This window comes from Cebus imitator, unplaced genomic scaffold, assembly GCF_001604975.1.
Source record: "Cebus imitator isolate Cc_AM_T3 unplaced genomic scaffold, Cebus_imitator-1.0 Scaffold313, whole genome shotgun sequence".
NCBI classification, from domain to species: Eukaryota; Metazoa; Chordata; class Mammalia; order Primates; family Cebidae; genus Cebus; species Cebus imitator.
The window spans coordinates 943949-966680 of NW_016107628.1; the positions used below are offsets into that span (position 1 = coordinate 943949).

General features: G+C 47.7%; 1 protein-coding gene across 1 annotated transcript; it reads right to left on the minus strand.

The window, feature by feature from the left end:
• Nucleotides 1–1770: 1770 nt before the first annotated feature.
• FCRL6 (Fc receptor like 6) lies at nucleotides 1771–16626 on the minus strand. Its single transcript, XM_037729642.1, is given in 9 exon segments — nucleotides 1771–2507; nucleotides 2584–2615; nucleotides 3734–3805; nucleotides 4489–4554; nucleotides 8056–8181; nucleotides 8590–8871; nucleotides 9027–9311; nucleotides 9793–10059; nucleotides 15823–16626. Coding segments are annotated over 9 exon segments (1287 nt in total). The 5' UTR covers nucleotides 15854–16626; the 3' UTR covers nucleotides 1771–2381.
• Nucleotides 16627–22732: the final 6106 nt, after the last annotated feature.

Here is a 22732-nt window from a genome sequence, read left to right on the forward strand (position 1 = left end):
GCATGCAAATACAGCCCGAAGCATTTCTGACTTGCCAAGGACTCTGAAAGGGCAGCAGATGCTCTTTCTTTTCGGCGTCAAGGTAAGCATATTCAAAGGAACTGAGGACCATAAGAGAAGCGTACGTGCACACACACATGTACAAAGTTATGCACGAGTCATTTAATGACAGGGATGCGTTCTGAGAAATGCGTTGCCAGGACATTTCATCACTGTACAAACATCACAGTGTGTGCTTACGCAAAGCCAGATGGTACAGCCTGCTGCACACCTATGTTACGGGGCATAGCCTATTCTTTATTTTTTGTTTGTTTTTCATTTTCTTTTTTTTGGCATAGCCTATTACTTCTAGGCTACAAATCTGAATATAATAGGCAACTGTAATACAATAATATTTTTGTAGTTAACATATCTAAACACAGAAAAGGTACAGTAAAAATACAATATAAAGGATTAAAAAATAGACCTGTATAGGACACTTACCATGAATGGAGCTTGCAGGGCTGGCGTTGCTCTGGGTGGGTCAGTGAGTGAGTGGTGCATGATTGTGAAGGCCTGGGACGTTACTGTACACTACTGCAGGCCTCATCAATACTGTATGCTTAGACTACACTAAATTCATAAAAATATTTTCTTCAGGCCGGGCATGATGGCTCATGCCTGTAATCTTAGCACTTTGGGAGGCCAAGGCGGGAGGATCACTTGAGGCCAGGGGTTTGAGACCAGCCTGCCAAACATGGCCAAACCCCATCTCTACTAAAAACACAAAAATTAGCCAGGTGTGGTGGCACATACCTGTAATCCCAGCAACTCGGGAGGCTGAGGCAGGAGAATCACTTGAACCCGGGAGGCTGAGGTTGCTGTGACCCAAGATCGTGCCACTGCACTCCAGCCTGGGGGACAGAGTGAGACTCTAGGTTGCAGTGACCCGAGATCGTGCCACTACACTCCAGCCTGGGGGACACAGTGAGACTCTGTCTCAAAAAAAATTTTTTTTTTCCCTTCAGTAATAAATTAACCTTAGCTCTGTGTAACATTTTTACTTTATACACTTTTTAGGTTTTTAAAACTTTTTGACTTTTGTAATAGACTAAAACAAACACATTGTACAACTATACAAAATATTTTTATATAGGCTTTTTTCTATTATTATTTTTTAACTTTTTAAACTTTTTTGTGTAAAACTAAGACATAAATAAACACACACATTAGCCGAGACCTACACAGGGTCAGGATCATCAATATCACTGTCTCCACCACCTCATCTTGTTCCACTGGAAGGTCTTCAGGGGCAATTACACACACGGAGCTGTCATCTCCTATTATAACAGTGCCTCCTGGATGCCTCCTGAAGGACCTGCTTGACGCTGTTTCATAGTCAACTTTTTTTTTTTTTTAATAAGTGGAAGGAATATCCTCCAAAATAACGATAAAAAGTTATAGTAAATTCAGGACCAGGCACGGTGGCTCATGCCTGTAATCCCAGCACTTTGGGAGGCCAAGGCGGGTGGATCACCTGAGGTCAGGAGTTTGAGACCAGCCTGGCCAACATGGTGAAACCCCACCTCTACTAATAAATACAAAAATTAGCTGGGCGTGGTGGTGCATGCCTATAGTTCCAGCTACTTTGGAGGCTGAGGCAAGAGAATTGCTTGAGCCCGGGAGGCAGAGGTGACAGTGAGCCAAGATCGTGCCACTGCACTCCAGACTAGGCGACAGACCAAGACTCCATCTCAAAAAAAAAGTTATAATAAATACATAAACCAGGAACATAGTTGTTTATCATTATCAGGTATAAGCTACTGTACATAATTGTATGTGCTGTATTTTTATATGACTAGCAGCGCTGTAGCTTGTTTGTATCGGCATCGCCAGAAGCGCGTGAGAAATGTGTTGTGCTGTGATGTTAAGGTAGCTATTATATCACTAGGCAGTAGGAAGTTTTCAGTTCCATTATGCTCTTCGGGGACCGCTGTTGTGTCTGCAGTCCGTCATTAACTGAAATGTTATGTGGCACAGGACTATTTCCTATATATATCCTGGTTAAGTGGTGGAGGGGATGATTACATATATTGGGGGGAACTGACTCTAACACATGCTTGTATGGAAAGAATATATCTATGGCTTCTGTGTCCAGTGTCACTGCTTGAACTTAAGTGTGTCTGTTGGTGGGGGCATCTCCCTTCCCACTCCATTGCTTGTTCTTCTGCTACGAGGAGAATCCAGGGTTCAGCTTCTCCTGGTCAGGAAAAGGGCTCAAGGGCTCTGTGATGATGGGCTTGGGAACTGAAGGACCCACAAAAAGAGGCAAAGAGTCCACTGTCCTCCCAGGGAGCACTGGGGCCTGGGAATGGGCACGTGTTGACAGGAAAACACCATCACTAGCAGAGAATCTCCTCACAGCCGTCAAGGGGATCTCAGAGGGTCCTGCTTCTTATATTCATCTCCTTGGATGAAACCTCACTGGGCTGCAGGCATCTCACCTCTGCATAGATGACAGAAGTGTCCTGTGAAAGAGTTGGCTCAGGATGAGGAGGCAGATGTAAGACAGAGGGTGAGAAAGGAACAGGGATCCCAGCTCACCTTTCTTCCCACGGTGAACTCAGCAGGCCGGGCTGTGGGGAAAGAGTGCACTCAGGTCAGGTCTCTGTGCGCCACAGCAAGTACCTCTCCTTCCCACCCCTCCTGGCTGGCTGTCTTCTTCTGGAGAGCCAGGGAACCCAGCAGGAGAGATTCCTTTTACTCCTCAACCTCGAATTGTGAGACCTGGGTTCTAGTTCCAGTTGGACTACACACCCGTGGTGTGACCTCAGGTCCTGGGCAACCTGCCCTCAGGTAAGAGACTCCTTGGTTGTTCATTTCCCTACTGCCATTTGCAGGAAGGAGCAGAAACCTTAGGCCAATTCGCCCTATTTTTGCAGACTAGGAATTGAAATAGCAGAGCGGGTAAGACATTAAAACAACAGCAGCAATAAAACTCCCTGTTTTTGAACATCTATTACATGTAGACAATTTTTAAGGGTTGTTTCTAGAACCTGGGTTCCATTCCCAACAACTTATAGCAATCCTGCAGAGCAGGCATTGTCTCCTCTTATAGGTTATGCTCAGAGAGGGCCCTTGACTTGCCGAGTTCACAGTGAGTAGGTACATAGAGTCAGGTTTCAAACTCAGTTCTGAGACTCAGAAACCCACACTCTTCCCATGAAGCCATGTGGCCTATTTCTCTGTGCAAGGACCAGCCTTTCCCCCATCTCTGCCACCTGGCTCTGAGAACTGTGGCTGAAGCTCATGGTCTTTTTGACTCCATCTTATTGTGGGGACTGGCCTCTTGAGACTTAGACTCTGGAGCAAAGGAAGATTACATCATTTTTTTTTTCCTCTTTTCTTTGTCCTTCCCAGTGTTTGGGAAAGGGAAAAAAAACTCTCTGCAGTTACCCTGGTAACAGTGGTGGAGGAGATGATGCTGAGAATGGGGTGAATGTAGTGGTCCTAGACTTGTTTGTGGTGAGCGTGCTATGGAGGAGGAGATGGGTGGTGGTAGCATTGATGATGGTGTGAAGGTGGAGGTGGTAGTGAAGGACACGGTGGTGACAATGATGGAGGTGATGGTGGTGGTGGTGGTCACAGTAATGACAGTGATGATAAGGTGGTAATGACAGTTGCAGTGATACTGTCATCATAGGTCCAAAACTTCTGTTCGCAAAGGTACGAAGTTTGGCCTGAGATCACTCACCTGCACTCCTCCTTGAGGTTCCACGCGCGACAGAGTAGACGACACCTTCATCTTCCTCTTCCTGGTGATGCACTGGAGAAGGAATGAGGCTGAAAGAGGATCCACCTGACTCTCCCACCTCATGCCACAAGTGTCCTGAAGACATGGAGAGAAGCCCACTGGGGCTCTGTCATGGTGATAAGTGGCAATGGGGTTGGTCACTAACGTGGGGGCAGCCATTATGGCAGGAGGAGTCTGGACCCCTTAGCAATTTTTTGCAGCTTCCCTAGCCCTGATATGGTTTAAACCAGAGGTCGACCAAGTTTTTCTGTCAAAAAGGCAGTAAATATTTTTGGCTTTGTGAGTTGTATAGTCTCTGTCACAATGATTCAGCTCTGCAGTATGAAAGCTCTCATACAAAATAAACAAATGAGCATGACTGTGTTATAGTAAAACTTTATCTACAAAAATAGGCAGTGTGCTGGTTTTGGACCATGGGCCATAAGTTTGCCAACCCTTGGTCTAAACCTTCCCTGCCCCGTCTCCTGCAGCCCTGGCTCCCTTCCCACCTCCCTCTCTCACCACCAGCTCCACGGCACTCCCTCATCATGCCCTCCCTAGAAGCTGTTTGTTTTCCTTCCCCAGATGCCCCCAATTCCTGAGACACAGGGCTCAGGAATTGGAGTCATCTGGGGAGAGCTTCCTTCTTCTTACTGCCCTTAAGAAGCTCTTCTTGGCCCACATGGGCAGAGCACTATCCTGCTGGAAGTCCTTACCATTGGCATATAGTGCGCACTGCTCTCCACCTGGAGCTATGGGTGGTAACTGGGATGGAAGGTGTCCTAGGAGATATAAAGGCACAATTCACTGGGCATCCCTTAGAAGGCAGGTGGGACAGGGGACAGGAAAGCTGTGAGCAAGAATGGCAGAGAGGACACTGGAAGTTTGAGGCTGGTTTGATTAGAAGGGCTGATTCACAGGTCTGGACATGGTTGGTTTTTACGGGATGTTTCCTTTAAAAAATACCCTAGATGGCTCCTTGGGAATCACAAACTAGGAGGAAGTAAGATCAGCAAGAATGGATTACATTTTTGCATGGAGAGGGCCTAGGCTTACAACTCAGGCCACTTTTCTGAAGGAAGAAAACATAATAACTTTGACCATATGCCAGACAATCCAAATAAAACATAATCTTCCTAGTAAAGCACCTACCAGGGACCAGCACATAGTAGAATTTCAAAAACACCCCACTTTCTAATTCTTTGGTGTCTAATGTTCTTCACAACCATCTTGCAAAGGTTGATACTTTTATCTCCATTTCATAGATGAGGTGACTGGGGCTGCGAGAGGTGACTTCTTTAAGGTCATAGTAAGTGGTGGAGACAGAATTTTAATCCAGGTTTCACGCCCTTTCTCCATTAGTACACTGCCTCTGAAACAGCAGGTGGTTCCATAACTTTAAAGGTAACTCCTGGGATAGGAATTGGGTCACATGTAGATTTTAGAACACTTGGTTCATGCCTGGTGCCCAAGAAATATTTACTACCCTAACAGCTGGAAAGCATCAGAATCACTGGGTAGAATATGTGGAAATGGCTTCTTCTATAAAATCAAGAGGACATTTATGGACACCTAGACAGATCCCTGATGATTAAGCATTCTCCAATGCTCATTTGTCAGGGCTGAGAAATGAGCCTCAGTTCCTGAGTCTCCATTCAATGAAGAGTTCCATGAGTTTGGCAGACTTTTGTTTTATGCAATGCGTGACAACAGGTAGTAAAAGGAACACTTTTAAACAAGCACAGCAGAACCTGTATGTGCAGGTGAGTGCACTTTGAAGTGGACCCCTTGCATGACCATATCCTCGTTCCAGTAACACCACCATTGGTCAAATGTTCTAAAAATTGACTTTGGACATCACATCTGTTGACTGTCTTTGATGGTGGCATATTTCCGTTTGTTGAAGAATGGCTATGCTAGCTGGAAATGGTTGTGAGTCTCTTAGAACTGGGTGTGGAGAATAAGGCTATTGATCTGGCTGTTTTTCCTGTGTAGCTATGATTTGGGTCTGAAAGTGACTTTCTGAGCAATATTCTAAAGAATATTTTCTGTGCCCGACATTCTGAGATATTAAGATCACCACCAGCAGTCCTGTTTGCATGAGGGACAGGCTCCTTGGTAAAATGGAGCCCATCTGCTCAAGATTGGTGGTGATGGTATATAAACTCTACATCAAGAGGATGCTCTTTTGTTCCCTGTGAAAGGCATCTTCTTCTTGAGGATCTTTCACTAGTGACCACGCTTTCACCATCTTGTCTGGGGCTGGAGAGGGAGACAGCTGTGCCACACTACTCTGCCTTTAATGCTTTGACTCAGAGGTGAGTGGACAGAAATAGAAACTCCTGTGTTACTGAGGCCATTTGGAGGAGGCTTTATTAGACACAATGACATACAACTCATAGATCTTTGGTTTGTGGTTCCCTCCTCCAGCTGCCTCCCCAACAGCTCTGAAACCCACACTCTTCCCATGATGCCACATGGCCTATTTCTCTGTTAAAGGACCAGCCTTTCCCCCATCTCTGCCACCTGACTCTGATAGCTGTGGCTGAAGCTCATGGTCTTCTTGACTCCATCTTATTGTGGAGACTGGCCTGTTTAGACTTAGACTCTGGAGCAAAGGAAGATTGCATCATCTGGAGGAGGTTTTATTAGACACAATGACATAGAACTCACAGATCTTTGGTTTGTGGTTCCCTGCTCCAGCTGCCTCCCCAATAGCTCTGGGCCTCCTCTCCTTTCCCCACTATAAAGGGACACCTTAAAGCAAACCTAGCCTATGTTGAATTCAGACTCAAGACTAGTGAGAAGGGTGGGGATAGGAAGTTGTATGGACAGAAGACTACAAATTCAAAAGGGGAGAGGAAGTTGAAGTCTGGTCCAAGCCCTCACTAGGCGCCTGGTGAGGCAGGGTGTTGGGACTAGGGATGGGGAGAGACCCTTTCAGCCACCCTGGTGAGTGCAGGAAGGAATGCTTTGAACATATGACTGGGTGCTCTTCCTTAATTAGCGGGCTGGCCCAGCTCCTGGAAAGTTCATCCCAAATTTCTCAGCAGAGAGAGCCGCAAACTTAAATAAGCAAATAGCTTTGGAGGTCTATGAGAGCAATGACTTTTGTCCTAGACAAGTAGAAAATAAAAACATTGCCCTGCAGAGGAGGAAGTGGGGTTTATTCGAACCTCTGTAGGCGGATTTGAAGCCCTACGAATGAACTGACACCAGATAGCTTTGGCACGGGCAGCCATTCCTTACACGTGGCCTGAGGCGAGCAAAGGTTAGAGTCGGAATAAACGCGTGGCCACGCGTGAATGAAAGCCAACATTCATTCTTAATTATCACGACTGAGACAGGAAGAAGAAGAGAGTCTGGAATATCAAAATAAATACATAACCTGAAATGTCATTTGTCTGATTGTTTTCCTCCACATCAGAATTTTAACCAACCCTTTTCTTTTTAGTGACTTTGATTACAAGCGTTAGAGAATGCACAGAGGAGAAAGGGCAGCCTGGGAACCTGCTGGTGTGATCTGCTTAGATTAGAATGAGAATTTACTGAGCATCCACTATGTGCCAGTCTAATACATGAGGTACTAGATAAATGCTCTTCATTAACTTAAACCCTTACAGTATCCCTGAAGAGGAAGCTGATTTAGTGAATCTTACAGTGAACTGGTGCAAGGCTATGGAACTAAAGGTACTGTTGGGGCCAGGCCGTGGCTCAGTCTTGTTGATCATATTTCCTTTCTGATAGTTAATATCCTTTGCACACTCTGCTACAGTAAAGTACTGTACAACGTGAGTGTGTGTGAGTGAGCCTGTACATATGCACTGCCGTTCTGTCTTCTTTCTCCTCTGCTAAGCAGACCGGAGCTCTGCTGAGCTCAATGAGAGCGAGAGGTGGAGACTTTGGTCTTTTTTTTGTTTGCTTTTCAGTCATATTCCTACCCACAGATTGTCTTTCTAACGTAAAGGACATTGACATGCATCATGTTTGGCTTGTAACAATTCTTCGGTTTATGTTCTGTTCATGCCTGAGTGTGTGGTCATGTTTGCAAGCATCTCTGGATGACTGCGAGCATGTGAGTGAGTGCATGTGTGTGTATGTTTTGGAAGCGTTAGCTGTCCTTCCATGTGTCCCTTTGTGTAACACAGGGAGAGAAGTCCCTCCTCCCACCCTGCACCCAGGAGAAGAGAGTGGCTGGTCGTGTCAGACTCTGGCTTTTCAAAGGTTACGCAGGGCCTGGCACAGGGATTCAGCAGCTAAGAAAGCCAAGGAGAGTTACTGACCAGCTTTTCTCCAGGGTCTCAAATAAACCAGAAGTGCAGCAGCAATGACCATCATGCCAAGCAGGCTCGCAGGCAGCCAAGGAACCAGCCGGTTGCTGCCGGTGGGAGTAGACAAGGCTTGAGAACCTGGGAGTGGGGAGAGGAAGGTGGCCGTGAGCACTAAGGATAAAATTCAGAAATGCATTGCAGCCTGGCACAGGAGGCAGAATGACTGGTACTGGGGGAGCCGTCTGGCCTGGAGGAGCCTTGTAGAGGGGCGTGAGGGATGGCTCAGGAGATGCCAGCAAGGATGACGGCGACACCGTGAGCGACCACATGGCTGCTCCTCCCACGATGCTCCCCACTCTCCATGGACTTCAGTATTTCCCTGCCAGGCTCAGTGGACAGATGGACCAGTTAGGGTCCACGCTTGGTCATGCAGTGGCTACCATGGGTCCAGCACTGTGCCAGGTATGGTGGCAGGTACACAGAGGGTGAGATCTGAACCCTGTCAGCTTGCTGGGGCTCAAAGCTCTGGTGGAGGACAAAACACACCCTTCAGAGAGAGCTTCTTGGGCTCACTCCTCTCTCTGGAGATGCTGTTCTCAGCCTCGCAGGAGTAGTTCCCACCATCGTGCTCTGACTTCACCGGGAAGAGCAGGGAGGCGATTCCACCACAGGGAGCTGAGTGGTTCCCTACAATCTTCTCATCAAGGTAGAATGAATACCGGATTGGAGGGGACCCCCTCTGGGCCTCACAGAGGAGTTGCACCACGTCCCCCACAGCAGGGTCAGTGGGCCCATGGTGCAAAGTGAGCACAGGGCGGGACACAGGAGCTGGGACACATATGGGGTGGGAGGCTCAGCCTGACCACCCAGGACTTGGCTTCCTCCTTTCCCAGGGACCCTTCTCCCAACTCCCTTCCTCCCAGGGGGTCCCACTGCCCCATGCCCAGACCCCTGGGGGCGTCTCCCCGCCCTCGTGTACTTACCCTGCACTCTGACCTCCAGCTGGGGGCTCTGCTTCTGGACCTGGCCACCCTCAGGGGCCGCCTCACACCAGTAAAGCCCAGAGTCTCCTCCCTTGACTCCTGGGATGTAGAGTTCTGGGTGGGGGCCCCTGTCCTGCAAGGTGCGGCCATCTTTGTGGAAGGAGAAGAGGAGCCTCGAGGCTGACCTCAGGGGGTGCAGCTTTGTCTGACATCTCAGGGTCACCAGGCTCCCCTCTCGGGGCTCAGGAGAGGGGATGGCACTCAGCACAGGAGGTGGGAAAAGCTCTGGGGAGACGCAGGCCCAGGGCTCAGGAGGCAAGTCCAGGGTGATGAAGCCCAGGAGGCTGAGGCCTGAGCTTCTACTCATCCCATGCTGCAGCGTGGGGACCCTGATGGGAGGCAGTTTCATCCCCAGGAGCTGTCCTTTTGTCCTCACCCACAAGCTCTGAAATGACTCCCTCACAGCCAGTGGGGGCCTTCGAGGTCCTCCAGTCCACAGAGGGGAAGGGTGAGCCTGGACTGGTCCATCCTCTTCCCAGCACCCCCTCCCAGGGACCTCTCTGTTCCTTCCCCTGGTTCCAGATGTGTCCCATGGTGGGGAGGGGGACGTTCATACAACATCTTGGGAAACCTCAGGACCCCACACATTGGCCCAGCATGAGGGGCAGCCAGAGACAGGGGTCCTTCCCAGAGAGCTACTGACCTCTAGAGACAGGACCCCTGAGTGGCACCTCCTGCCCCACAAACTCCCAAGCTGGTGGCTCACCTTGGACTTGAACCATGGCAGCCTCTGAAGTTTGTGCGAACGGCTGTGAAATATACATCACCTGCCCCGTGCAGTGGTACTGGCCACAGCTCTGCACTGTTGCTGCTCCCATGGACAGAGTCTGCTTCCCCTTAGAGAAACGAAGGACTTTCCCATCTTTGTAGAACTTCACCTGAGACAGTGATACATTCTTCCGTCCCTGACATCGCAGAGTCAGGGCATCTCCTTCAAACACAGGGTTTGGCCAGGCTTTGAGGTACAGCCAGTCTGTGACACACAGAAACAGGGAAACCCTGGAGCAGCAGGTCCCATGGGTCACTTCTCTCCCTCTGTCCCCCAGCCTAAGGCCTCTGCTGGGGATGCAGGCCCTTGGAAGGCACCAGTGCAGTGTCTCTGTCTCCAGTCCTTCATGCCGGCCAGGGCAGGGCAGGACCTGGACTTCCTTCCTTCCTTCTCCCTCCTTTCCTTCTTTCCTTCCCCTTCCCTTTTTCTCTTTATTCCTTTCCCCTCCCCAACATTCTCTCCTCTCCCTGTGTCTTCTCTCTGGCTTTCTTCCTACCCACCCTCCTTGTCTTCTTTATATTGCACTTCCCTGTCTGCCTTGGCAAGCTTGGCTTAATTGCATTCATCCTGTTCATTGTCTTGCCTCATTCCTCCTGACTCAATTCCCTCCAGCCTGGACTAACTTCTCATCCTCTGGCTACCTAGTGTGACACTTTCTTCAGCCTTCACTTCTGATAACAGCGGCATCTCTGTCCACCAGAAAGCAGTTGGTAGTGTTGGAGGTGCCACAGCCTTAGCTGTCTCCTTTCTGCTTTCCTCATTGGGTTTTCCGAGGCCCAGCCTCCATCTCCCCATTCAGCAGGGTTTCAGCTTCCACCACTGTCATGGAAGGGATCCGTTCTCTCTGTCACTATTCCTAAAATGTATTCTATGCCCTGATGTGAGCAGAAGAGCGTCCAGGGCTCCACCATCACCTGCAGGGCAGCAGCAGCAGCATTGCCTGCAGGGCAGGCTGAGCTTGTACCCTGGCTGTAACATCTCTTTGATAAGCCAGACACCCCCATTCCCAGACAGCCTTCTGAGCAGGCCTCGTGGCCTGAGAGTAATGAGGAGTAAGCAGTTGGGGAGCCCCAGCACATCCTGCTCTTGCCTGGATCTTCTGGATCCTTAGGACCCACTCTCCTCACCCTGGAAGTAATGATGCCCACTGCATTACTAAATGGTAAGCCTTGCTCCCACAGCTGCTTTTTCTAGCAGCACTAAGTGTTGGTTTGAATTCTCTCCCCCTGCAGTCACAGAACATATCCTTGGAGGTCAAGATTTCATAGATGAGAATTTTTCCTATTTGACAGAAAGCTCCATGGAGGTCAGTGGGACAGAATGGCATGGAAGGAAGGGGATCCGAGGAAGGAAGGAAGACTGATCAGCAGACAAAGGTGCCTGCTTCTCTGAACATAAAAGGAAGGAATGGAGTCCCGGTATTGTTGAGTTGAGAATATAGGAGCTCCAGATCCACATGGAGAGAAGTCAGAGGCTATAGTCAGTTTTATGGAAATAGAATAGAGGCCTAGAACCCCCCTGATGAGGCTTGGGTCACCCTAGGACTACCCTTGGCCTTAGACTAGTGGAGTTCCAGGTGTCTCTTCTTCCTGGGAACAGGCCAAGAGCCCTGAGGAAGAGGCCTAGTCTGGTGTGGCTCTGCAGATGTTGCTGGGTGACCCCATGGCACTGTCCTGTTCCCATCCAGTAAGTTTTGGCCCATAGACATACTTTGAGCTAAAAGAGGCATGGACAAAACTTACCAGTTTTCCCAACACAGGGAACTGCAAGAGAACAAAGTAACACAACTAGGTTAAGTAGCAAAAACAGCTTTCTGACAGGGAGGCCTGTTACTTCAGCAATAGGGACTTACACCCGTTCAACCAACGACCCAAACATCCAACCACCCAGCCACCAAACCACCCACCCACCCATCCACACAATCTTCTAACTATCCATTCATATAGCCACTCAACCACCAAGCATCACAGCCATCAACCATCCAACTGTCCAACTACACAGCCACCCAACCACTTAGCCATCTAGACATCCCAGCAATCAATCACCCAACCACTCAACCATCCAACCACTTACCCACCCAGCCACCTAGCCATTCCATCATCCAACCACCCAACCACCCAGCCACCCAACCACCCAGCCACTTGACCACTCAACGTCTACGGTAGATCTCCCTAGAACTCTTTGCCCTATCTAGATTAAATGCTGCCTTCTCAAACAGATCTTCCCTGGGATCCCAATCAAAAGAATTTTTCCCAATCACTAAAATGATGCCCTGTTATATTATCATCAAAGCACTTATCACTATTTGAATTTATCTTATTCCTTAAATTGCCTATATGTTATTCCCTGTCTCTCTGTCTGGAATGTAAACCCCATAGTAGTGGCGACTCTGCCTATCTTACTCATTGCCATATTTTCTATGCCTAGGACCTGTGCCTGGAATATCGTCTGTGTTCAGTAAGTATCTGCTGAATAAATGCATGAATGCTTTTTGAATCCAGTTGTATGGGGTGGGAAGCAAAAAGTAGAAAACACAGGACTAGACTCTTGCACAAATGTGCCTGAGGGTCCTACCATCAACATCTACAGGAGAGCCCATACAGTAAGGGCAGGAGCTGATTCTTGTGGTCTTATCTGTCCACAGAGCTCTGGTGAAAAGAGTATGGAAATGATCAGACTGAGGAGGCAAATTTCCCTGAAAGAGTAATCATTAAAGATTTAAGACATTGTCAGGCAGCATGGACAAATGAGAGAACTACAGACAAATCAGATGCATCCCACAACATGCTTGCATCTTGTGTGTGCTGCATTTATGCTTTTAAATGAGCGAATGTGTGAGGAGAATAGGTGGCCTGGGAAGAGAGGCCAGCTCACAAAATGATGACAGATATGGCTTAGATAGGTTTGAATAGCCCAAGCAATGGAAGACCCTAAATTGAAAGGCATAGTTGGATATGAAGCAGTGAAGAATATTCTGGACTTTGGGGCAAGGGGCGAAACAATGAATGAATGTAGGGCTGAGTGCAGTGAGTCCAGCCAATCCTCATACATTTACTTGTGTCCTTCATTGCTGACACGTCCTAGGTATTTTGCATAACACAAAAAAATGCAAGATTGGCTTTGGGAGGGGTGGGTGAAAACCCTCCAAGAGCAGATGTTTGGCTGTGTCACATGGTGTCATCTTTACTTTCTACACTGCTTTGGACACAGATGGAATCTTTCAGCTCAATTCTCTATTCAGCTCAGGGTCAGCTCAGTCATAAGTCCTCAAGAGTGTACAGAACAATGAGTCTTTTCCTTATCATCCCCCCATCTCCACCTTTAACCTCCATCTATGAGCTTGGTGTAGTGGAAAGCATGCAGAACTTGGAATCAGATGACCTGGACTTGAGTCATGAATTTCCCTCTTTCTGTATGACTTTGAAGTTGTCTAAATTCCAGAGCCTTCAATATCTCATTCTGTCATATCACATAATAGAAATGATAATAGTCATTCTTTTTTTTACAGTGTAGTTGTGAAGGTTATATTGGCCCACTGCCTGGGAAAGTGGTTACTACATTAACTGAAAGCAGAAAGAAGGCCTGACCCCAGAGTGACAGAGACCTTACTCTGTAGTTATGTCTTCTTTCCCTTCCCCTCCTCACTGGAAAACAATTTTGCAGCTACAAAGTGCTAAACTAACAGGGTTGAGGCTACCGAAACCAGAAACAAGAGAGAAGGCATTCAGGAAGCATAGATGCACATAAAATGAGCTCATGCCGGCAAATCCCAATGACTTGCTGCTCATGATACTGCAAGATCTTGGAGGCGGGGTTACAAAATTGCCTCCTGTAATCAAAACAAGCAGCCAACTGGGGACATACACAGTGGGTGACACCTGCTCACAGCAGTTCCTGCAATGAGGGCCGGGGACCTCCGTTAGCTATATGCTGAAGATGAGGTGACAGTGTGTTGAGGTGGTCAAGAGTTATTGTCAAACCAAGTTGTATTATAGAGTTCTGAATAATGAAGGCAGCAGCCTCCCCCTGCCCTACCAACTCTAGGAGCAGGATAATTTCCTCTTAGAGTTGCTGGGGGATTGGGAGGTATTTATCTGGGAAGCATGCAACAGAGGAGGTACCCAAAATACTTGGTGGGCTAATCTTAAAAGAAGGGAGAGACTTATTCTGAGTCACTTTATAGGACAGAAATGGAAACTAGAGGGATCAGGGAGGCAGCTTTGAGCTCAACAGGGAGAACTATCTCATCACTGAGATCTACCACTGTGGGACATGCTGCTGTGCCAGCTGCAGCAGCCACATTGCTGGGAGGGTTGTATGGGACCCCGTGACACACCTCCTGTGGATGCTGTGTGAATATGCAGGGGCAGGCTCCAGTGGTAGGACGGAAGTTGCCTAATGTTCAGCTCAGAAGAAAATTAAGGCTACTTTCCCAAATGTTAAATACATGTTTAGAATTCAGCCAGGTTCCAGCATGTTTAGTGTCAGGGTTCCTAGCCTCCTGGAGCCCTGACAGCCAATAATAGTAATAGCCACCAACTTATTGTGACCACATCCTGCTCTAGAGAGCAGAAATAGCAGCTCTACACTTACAGTATGGTAAATGTTCCTACACACCCAGCCCCAGGGCCTGTGTTTTAGGCTGTTTTTCCGGGGTCCCTGAGCATCAAGTGGAACCACATTTGCTGGTGCTGTGTTCTCCATTACACGGTGCACCAGTCAGCTGGTCACTGACTCCCTTCTCTCCTCCTTTGCTGTCTGTCATCCCTGTCCTGGGTTCCAAGCTGGAATACTCGCAGACTGTATCTAGATGAATTTGCAGGGTAGTGCCAATTGTCCCTGGGAGTCTTTTGCCTGGCGTATGTCCAGGCACTAGGCCATCCGGTCCCTGCCTCAGTGTGAGCATTAGACCTTTTCATTTGTCCAAATGCCCATCCATAGAACAAACAGCGTAGCATGCTATGCTGGAGAAGGAACATTGAGTGCACAGGCATTTTCCTCACAGGGTCAAATTCTCAAAAAGTCTGTTCAGGAAGAGGTTATATTTAGTTCAGTGAAAATAAACAGCAAACAAGCCATTAGGATCAAGAATTAAACAAAAAATATGTCCACTTGGAAACTATAAAGTGAAACAAAATATATGTGCAAATTATTTCTTTTAGGTATAAGGCAGGTGACACTGGCTGAGACTGAGCTGGGTCTGGGGGAGCGCAGTGACCCTCTTGTGCAGTCCTCTACCCTTAGACCAGTTCCCTCAGTTACAAGTAACCTGCATGAGGAGAAATGAAGAGAAGAGAGACCTGGCTAGGATAACAGATTTGATTCTTCAAACCAGTCCATGGATCTGAAACAGCTCCCAACAGAGAGAAGATGTAGGCAGAAGAGAGACCATCAATTTGAAAAGGTCTTTGGTTACTCAGAGCACAGGCCTTTCAACCAGGTGAGAAGTCTGGCCATTGTTAACTGGTTCTAAGAAAACGCAGAGGCTCCATAAAAATATGTCACCCTGTAGAATTCCACCTCCCATTGCTAAGCAAAATGCTAGGGACTGTTTTCCCTCATTTCCCTGACCCTGCCCTGTTGCCCCCAGCAGCCTCCTTCCCTTCTGTAACCTCAATTTCTTTTTGAGGCAACTCTGATGAGTATTTTAACCCGACGTCATAAGGTAGAAACGTCATTGGGATGTAAGGGGGCCCTGTAATGTGTTTTTCTGTGTCCCTAATTTATCTCTGACACATCGAAGGTCTGCCCTGCCAAGAACCCAGGACAATCGAATAGGAAACACTGAGGAGACCCTCTTATCCCAGTGCCCATCTCTCCCAAGCATGCCCAGGTGCACCCACCTGTCTTGAGCTCCAGCCACAAACCCACCGGAGTTGGGAAAGGGATGATGAGAAACTTGGTGTCTCAGGGATGACTTATAATCCTTAGTGCTCTGGGAGGGGATGTCCATGCTCAGTGACTTACCGAAGAGCAGCACAGCCATCCAGAGCAGCATGGGGCCTGTCCCGGCACAGAGGAGGGAACACAGGTCAGATTCAGGCAGGGGCGAAGCTGGCAGAGAGCAACCAGGCCTCAGGCCAGAAGGTTGGGTGGGTGACCTGAGCTGGGAGGTGCTACAGCTTGATAGTTGAAAAGGAAGTGGGAAAGAAACTTAAAAAGCTCTAATTGGTGTTTCCTCTTTGGTTGAAGAAGTATTACATGAATACATTTTCTTGAACCTGAAGCACGAAGGAATTGGTAAATCACTAATAAATCCCTGACATTTTCTGTGGCTTCATCAAGCCCATGCCAGGGAACTGGGATGGACCATGGCTATGGGACACCTCCATTAGAAAGATCCAGAGTCTGCCTGAATGTGCCTGGCCTCAGCATCGTTCAGCCTGGGAGACAGCGCACTACTGGAAAACTAAGCTCATCTACCCCCTGACCCCCAAGTGACCTCCCAGCTTCGGAGGCCCTCATGTCTCCAGAGGCAGATGTGTGTGGATGCTGCAATGGGATGGGGAAGTGGAGCTCTGAGGATGGTTCACAGGATCCTCAGTTCAAGAGGGAGTCAGGCATCGATGGGTCCAGAGCAGAGCACAGATGGAGCTTCAGAATCTGAGGCTTTTAAGACTGGCAGGTGTTATTTTGAGAAGAACTCTTCCTTAAAGGACACCATTAAGAGAGGGACTAGGTGAGCTGTGGTGTGATGAGATAGCTTAAATATATGTGGCAACAAAGAGCCTGTATATGAAATAGAATTTCTGCAAGTCAGTAAAAAAACACAGACAACATACTAGAAAAATGGACAAAAATAACTGGATAGGTACTTCACAGAAGCAGATATCCACATGTCAAATAAACATAGCAAAAGGAGCTTGACATCATAAATTACCATGGAAATGCAAATTTAAACCACAATGAGATACCATCACACCTTCCATAAGAATAAGGGAGTGATACCCGCTGAGACTGAGCTGGGTGGGGGGAACCCAGCCACCCTCCCCATGCAATCCTTTACCGTGTATTGGTGAGGATGTGAAGAAATTAGAACTCTTGTGCACTACCAGTGTGACTATAGATTGGTACACTCACTAGAAAATGGCCTGGCAGAAACTACCAAGACTAATCACAGGGATCCCTGATGGCTCAGCATTTTCACTCCTGGGTACATGTTGAACAGAAATGTATACATATGGGCATCCAAAAACGTGTACAAGAGTGCTCACAGCAGCATCATTTGTAATAGATACAAACTGGAAATTATTCAACGGTCACTCAACAGAGAAAGAGGTCACACATTCCCATCTCCTCTGTGGACAGATGGGAGAGTTTAAGGTGAAACACAGAGTCAGGCAAACTACTAGGAAGCATTTTCTTTTTCTTTTTTGAGGAGTCTCGTTTTGTTGCCCAGACTGGCATGTAATTTTGGCTCACCGTGACCTCCGCCTCCCAAGTTCAAGCGATTTTCCTGCCTCAGCCTCCCAAGTAGCTGGGATTACAGGTTCGCACCACCATGCCCGACTAAGTAAGCATTTTCTGACAGTAAAGTTCTTCCTGGAAATCTTAAATGAGAAGAACTTCTGCCCAGCCTGATAGAATTTGATGTGCTTATTGCTGAGGCCAGGAATAGAGAGAGAGAATTTTCTAAGTTTTCTTGCCCTAGGTTCTCTGACTCAGTGGAAGTGGGAAATTAATTTGACACTGCCAGGCATTTTTTTTTTTTTTTTTTTGCTGACTCAATTGCTTAGGAAAGAGGTAAAAGGAGTGAGGAAGTAGAGTAGGAAGTGGATCTCTTGTCCAGTCACCTGAAGATGGCAACATTCAAACATTTTCCTGTATCGTTCTCTTTCCGACAGATCTCCTGAGTTGCCTCCAGCTTCATTCAGCTGCAGGTCCTGTGGGTATGTGGAGGCCCTGCAGAGTAGCAGCTGGGGCAGGAGAGAGAAAGGGGACAACCGCAAATGGTCTAGCTTGCAAACGCTTGTGGTTTGCACACAGAATGGTTGAAGCCCTGGCCCTGGCAACTTCTGCTTTCACTGGGTTCCAGCAGCATGAGAGTGTGAACTGCAGCCCGACTTCTCGCACTTCCCCTGCAGAGTGAGATGCTGCTGCATCACCTTCAGAGGTGTTGGTGAAACGGGCTCTCTGAGCTGAGCTGGCTGCACGTCATTCCCTTGGGGATGAAGGTGACCCTAGAAGAACAGCAACAGGGCTGCTGCGCAGGTTAGGAATCTTCCAGGATTCAGGCTGACCTTGAACTGAGAATGGGATGGGTTAGGGGAGATGGGAAAACCCATGATACTAACACTAATACTCTAGGGGAATTGAGGGGCTAACAGGAGGTGGGAGAAAAATAGAGTGCGGATCCTCATCTAGAAGATGCTCCAGGCCTCGTTGCCCTCATCACTCAGAGTCAGTTGTCAGGATGGCAGTAGTCAGGGACAGTGGCCACTGGGGAATAGGATAAGTCAGTGCAGCTCCTGGAGGCGAGAGGGGAGAGCAGGAGAGCTTGGGGTAGCAGACAGCTCTGCATGATTGACAGGCCCTGAAGCCAAACATCTGAGCTTGGATCCTCACCCTGGATCCGAACATAGTGAGAGACCTTGGCTAACTTTTTTATCCAGGCTGTGTCTCAGGGTCCTGATCCCCAAAGTGGATAAATAACTATACCTGCATCATAGGGTTGTTTTAATCTTGTTAAACAAGATTAAAAACATGCAATGCACTCAGACAGCAAGGTCTAATAGAACTTTCAGTGATGAAAATGTTCTCTGGGCTGTCCAGTTCAGTAGCTGCATAGAGCTATGAGGCACTTGAAATTGACTCGTGAGATGGAGAAACTGAAGTTTTAATTGTTTTTATTTTAGTTGAAATTAAAAAAATTTAAACCGCTACATGTGACAAGTGTCTGCCTTCTTGGATCCTGTAGGCTTAAGCCAATGCCTGGCCAGCAGGAAGTGCCTGGTGAAGGTGTAAGAAGTGTGGATCAGGAAGCCTTGGACGACCACAGCCCTCCTCCCAACCTTAGTGTTTTGGTGAGGCCTAGAAAGATGAAGTAATTTGTGCAAATGCACTTAGCCAGAAAGCCAGCTGGGGTTGGAGTCTCATTCTTAGATAGAACTGCAGGCCTGAGAAGAAACCTGAGACCATTTCTGAGTTAGGTCTGAAAGGCAGAACACATTGGAGAAACATCTCAAAAGCCTAAAACTTAGGACAAGAGTGGAAATGACGAGGAGTAGGGTGAAGATGGAGCCAGACTAGTCATGAAGCCCTGGGTCTGGCCTATAGAGGGCAGAAAATGCTATGGGGCATCTGGTTACCACCCTCATTCCCTCTCTCCATCCTAACCCCTTTCTCCCTGAAAGCTACTGGAGAGAGCATGGCAGCACCAATGGAAAAAATTCATCTGCATTGGGTCTGCAGCGACCTTTTGTGGCTACATGAACATCACTTGCCCTAAGGAAGGACTCTTTATTCATATTGAACTATTATTCTCTAGCCATCCATCCAGCCACCCACTCACCCATTCACTCATCCACCCATCCACCCATCGATCCATCCATCCATCCATCCATCCACCCAGCCACCCAGACACCCATCCATCCATCCATCCATCCATCCATCCATCCATCCACCCACCCAGCCACTGATCCGCCCATCCATCCAACCAGTCACCCAGCCACCAATCCACCCATCCACCCATCCATCCATCCACCCACCCAGCCACCCATCCACCCACCCACCCATCCATCCATCCATCCATCCATCCATCCATCTATCCACCCAGCCACCCAGCCACCCAGTCACCCATCCACCCATCCATCCACCCTCCATCCACCCACCCATCCATCCATCCATCCATCCATCCATCTCGGTATTTTTCTCTTTAGCCCTTGTGGTTTTCCCAGTCCATCCCTGCCTCCATGAGTTCAGGAAGTGACAGGCATATACTTGGGTATAGTTTTTGTGCTTCCTAAAGCATTTTCCCCCATGTCACCGTTATTTTATTTATCACACCGTGTTATATTTATTTTAGTGTTTCTCTCTACTTTTAGTATATGACCTCTTCTAAGGCAAGGACTGAATCTAGCTCATCTTTGCATCTCTAGGCCTAGCACCTAAACATAATTGTTAGGAGTTTTGGAGTCAGAAAAATATAGGTTATAGTCCTGGCTATGCTGCTTACTAGGCAAGGAACCTGGGGCAGTGACTTAATCTAACTAAGCTTCAGGTTTTACATTTGTAACACGGTAATAAGGACATCCAATTTCTAGGATTGTGGAGCGGATTACACTTTTGCACACACGGTATCATGTACATTTGCCCCTCCACCTAAAATTGGATGCTTTTGTATCTTCTAAGGAGATTTATACCACCAATGCTGTATTACCCTTTTCTCTCCCATGAATTCAGTGTCCCCATCTCAACTGGATTTTTTTCCACAGATGCTTCTGAAAGATGCTAAAGTCTTTTTAAAAAACTCTTCTAACCAAACCAAACTAAGCCAGCAAGTGCACCTTGATTCCACACCCCTCTGGGAGCCCCAGTTCACAGCCACGCTAGCTGAGAAAGTGCTCTGTGGCAGACCTCCCCACTTGGTATTCTGAGATGTATTGGTGTATCTCAAATGGCTACAGGTGTTATAAAATATTGATTTCCTTAGCCCTCAGAGCATCTGTATGGGGCTGCACTTCCAGCTGGGACCAGCCTTGCGCAACTGTCCATTGTCCACTGAAATAGAATTTTCTACATATTTCCACAAAGCAAAAAAGGTTTGGCAAGCACTGGTGCGTGTTGGCTTACTCCTCACTCGTCTTCAACCCATTCCAATTTGGCTTCAGATGTGGTTCTTTCACGCCTCTGGCCTATCCAATGGACAGCTTTTGTCCTCATTTTGTATGGGTGCACGCTACTATCGTTCCTGTGGTCATTCCCTCCGTGTTGAACCACCATGAAGCAGCTCTGTCCCGTTTTCCTACCATCCCTCCCAGAAACACCTTCCCATGTTTTTCGGCAGGCTCAGCCTCCCTTCTCTAGTGGCTGTGAAGAAGTTCTTCCTCCCCTGGTCCCGTGCCCTTTTCTCTTCCCACTTGCCCTTTTAGTGAGAGTGTTTCTCTCACTAAGCATGCTCATCTGTGCCATGGTTTAAACTGCTACTTCTAATCCAATGAATCCCAAATGTATCTTTCTAGCCCAAGCCATAAGCCTGAGCTTCTGATGTAAGTATCTGGCTGCTTGCTGGAGAGCTCCATGTGGAGGTCTCAGAGGCTCCTTTTACTGAATGTGTCGAGGCTGAACCCAGCCTCGACCTCCCAACCTGGTCCTTTTCTGTTTCTTACATTGTTCAACATCACCACTCATCCTGACTGAGAGTCAGAAACGGCTTGCCATGACTCTGACTTTCCCCAAAGTGCAAAATAAAGCAGCAATAATGTTCTCATTCACATGACCCTTTGACATAATGGATGCTGTGCATTTGTGTGCACACACATGTGCTGTATGCTTTTCTTGTTTGTCATCTCCCGACTGCCCGCCCTCACTGCCAGTCTGGCTAAATCTCTGTCATGTCTTAGATTTAAAAGTTATACAACAACCCTTCCCGCGGAAACACTTTCCTGGCCACCGTCCCCCCACCAGGCTGAGTTAGGTGCACATACATCCCCTGTCTGAGCGCTCAGCACCTTCCCCCGGTACTGTGATTGCCTCTTATGTGCACTACCCCAAGAGACTGCAAGCTTTCTGAGGGTAAGGCCCATTTCTGTCTTGCTCTTTGCTGTACCCTCAGTGCCTGGAAACAGGTATTCAACACTTATGTGTGGGATGGAGACTGCAATAAGGTAGAGGCCCCCTGCTCCCTGCTTTTGCTCAGGTAGAGCGACAGTCAGCGTGATGGCTGCTAACTGCCTTCTCACCTGCCCTCTTTCAGGTCCTCTTACCCTCTCGTTCTCTTATTCATGAATAAGTGGATTTTAGGGTAAGGTTACTTTCCCAACGGTGGTTGGTTGACTCTGCATTAGCTTAGTATCCAAATAACTCAGTACCTATTACTTTCCTTCGTGGCAGTAGAATGTCCATTTCTTTGGAGGGACATCAATTTAATCTGCGATGTTGCCTTGAATCAGAACTCCACACTGCTCTCTATTTCCTTACTTTCAATTTTGTACATACCCACTGCATTCCTTCTCGCATGTGCCATCGTAGGCAGCATGTTAAGTCTTCAGCGTGGTTCAGATAACACATTCTTGACTGGAATTCTGTAGTTACCAAAAACAGCTTTAGAAATTAGGGAATGGCACCACAGAAAAAACCGAAAATGGCTGGAGGCTCATTCTTGGCTGGAGATTGAGGAAGAAAAGCATATATAATTAAAGTGATAAATTGGATATTTTTTGGGTTCTCCGTTTACCACTGTCAAACATAATCTATTTCATGCATTTATATAGAATGCATAAAATCGGTCAGATTTAATTTTCTTCAGTTTGCTTGTTTTCTCCTCCAGTTCCTCGGGTAGACGCAGAACCCAGATGGAAATGCGAAGACTATAAAACCGGTGTCTTTAGAGGAGATGGTGGTAAAGGATTTAATGCAGTGGACTTTGGGAGTTGGATAGTCACGGGTGAGTGAAAGAGGCACCTGGGAATGAGCATGGCGTGTGAGTCAGACAGGCTTGAGTTAGAATCCTGACTTGCTGAGTGAGGCTGCACTGCTTGGATTCCCTTCTCATTCCTCTTCTCAAAGCACTCCTTCCTGCATTCATTCCTTCTACTGTTTCCCACCATCAATTTCTCTCTCTACGGGATTTTGTTCATCTGCATATGGACATGCACAAGAACATCCAAAGCAAACCAAGCCTCTCCTTTGCCTCACTCATCTTTTTCAGCCTCCCTTC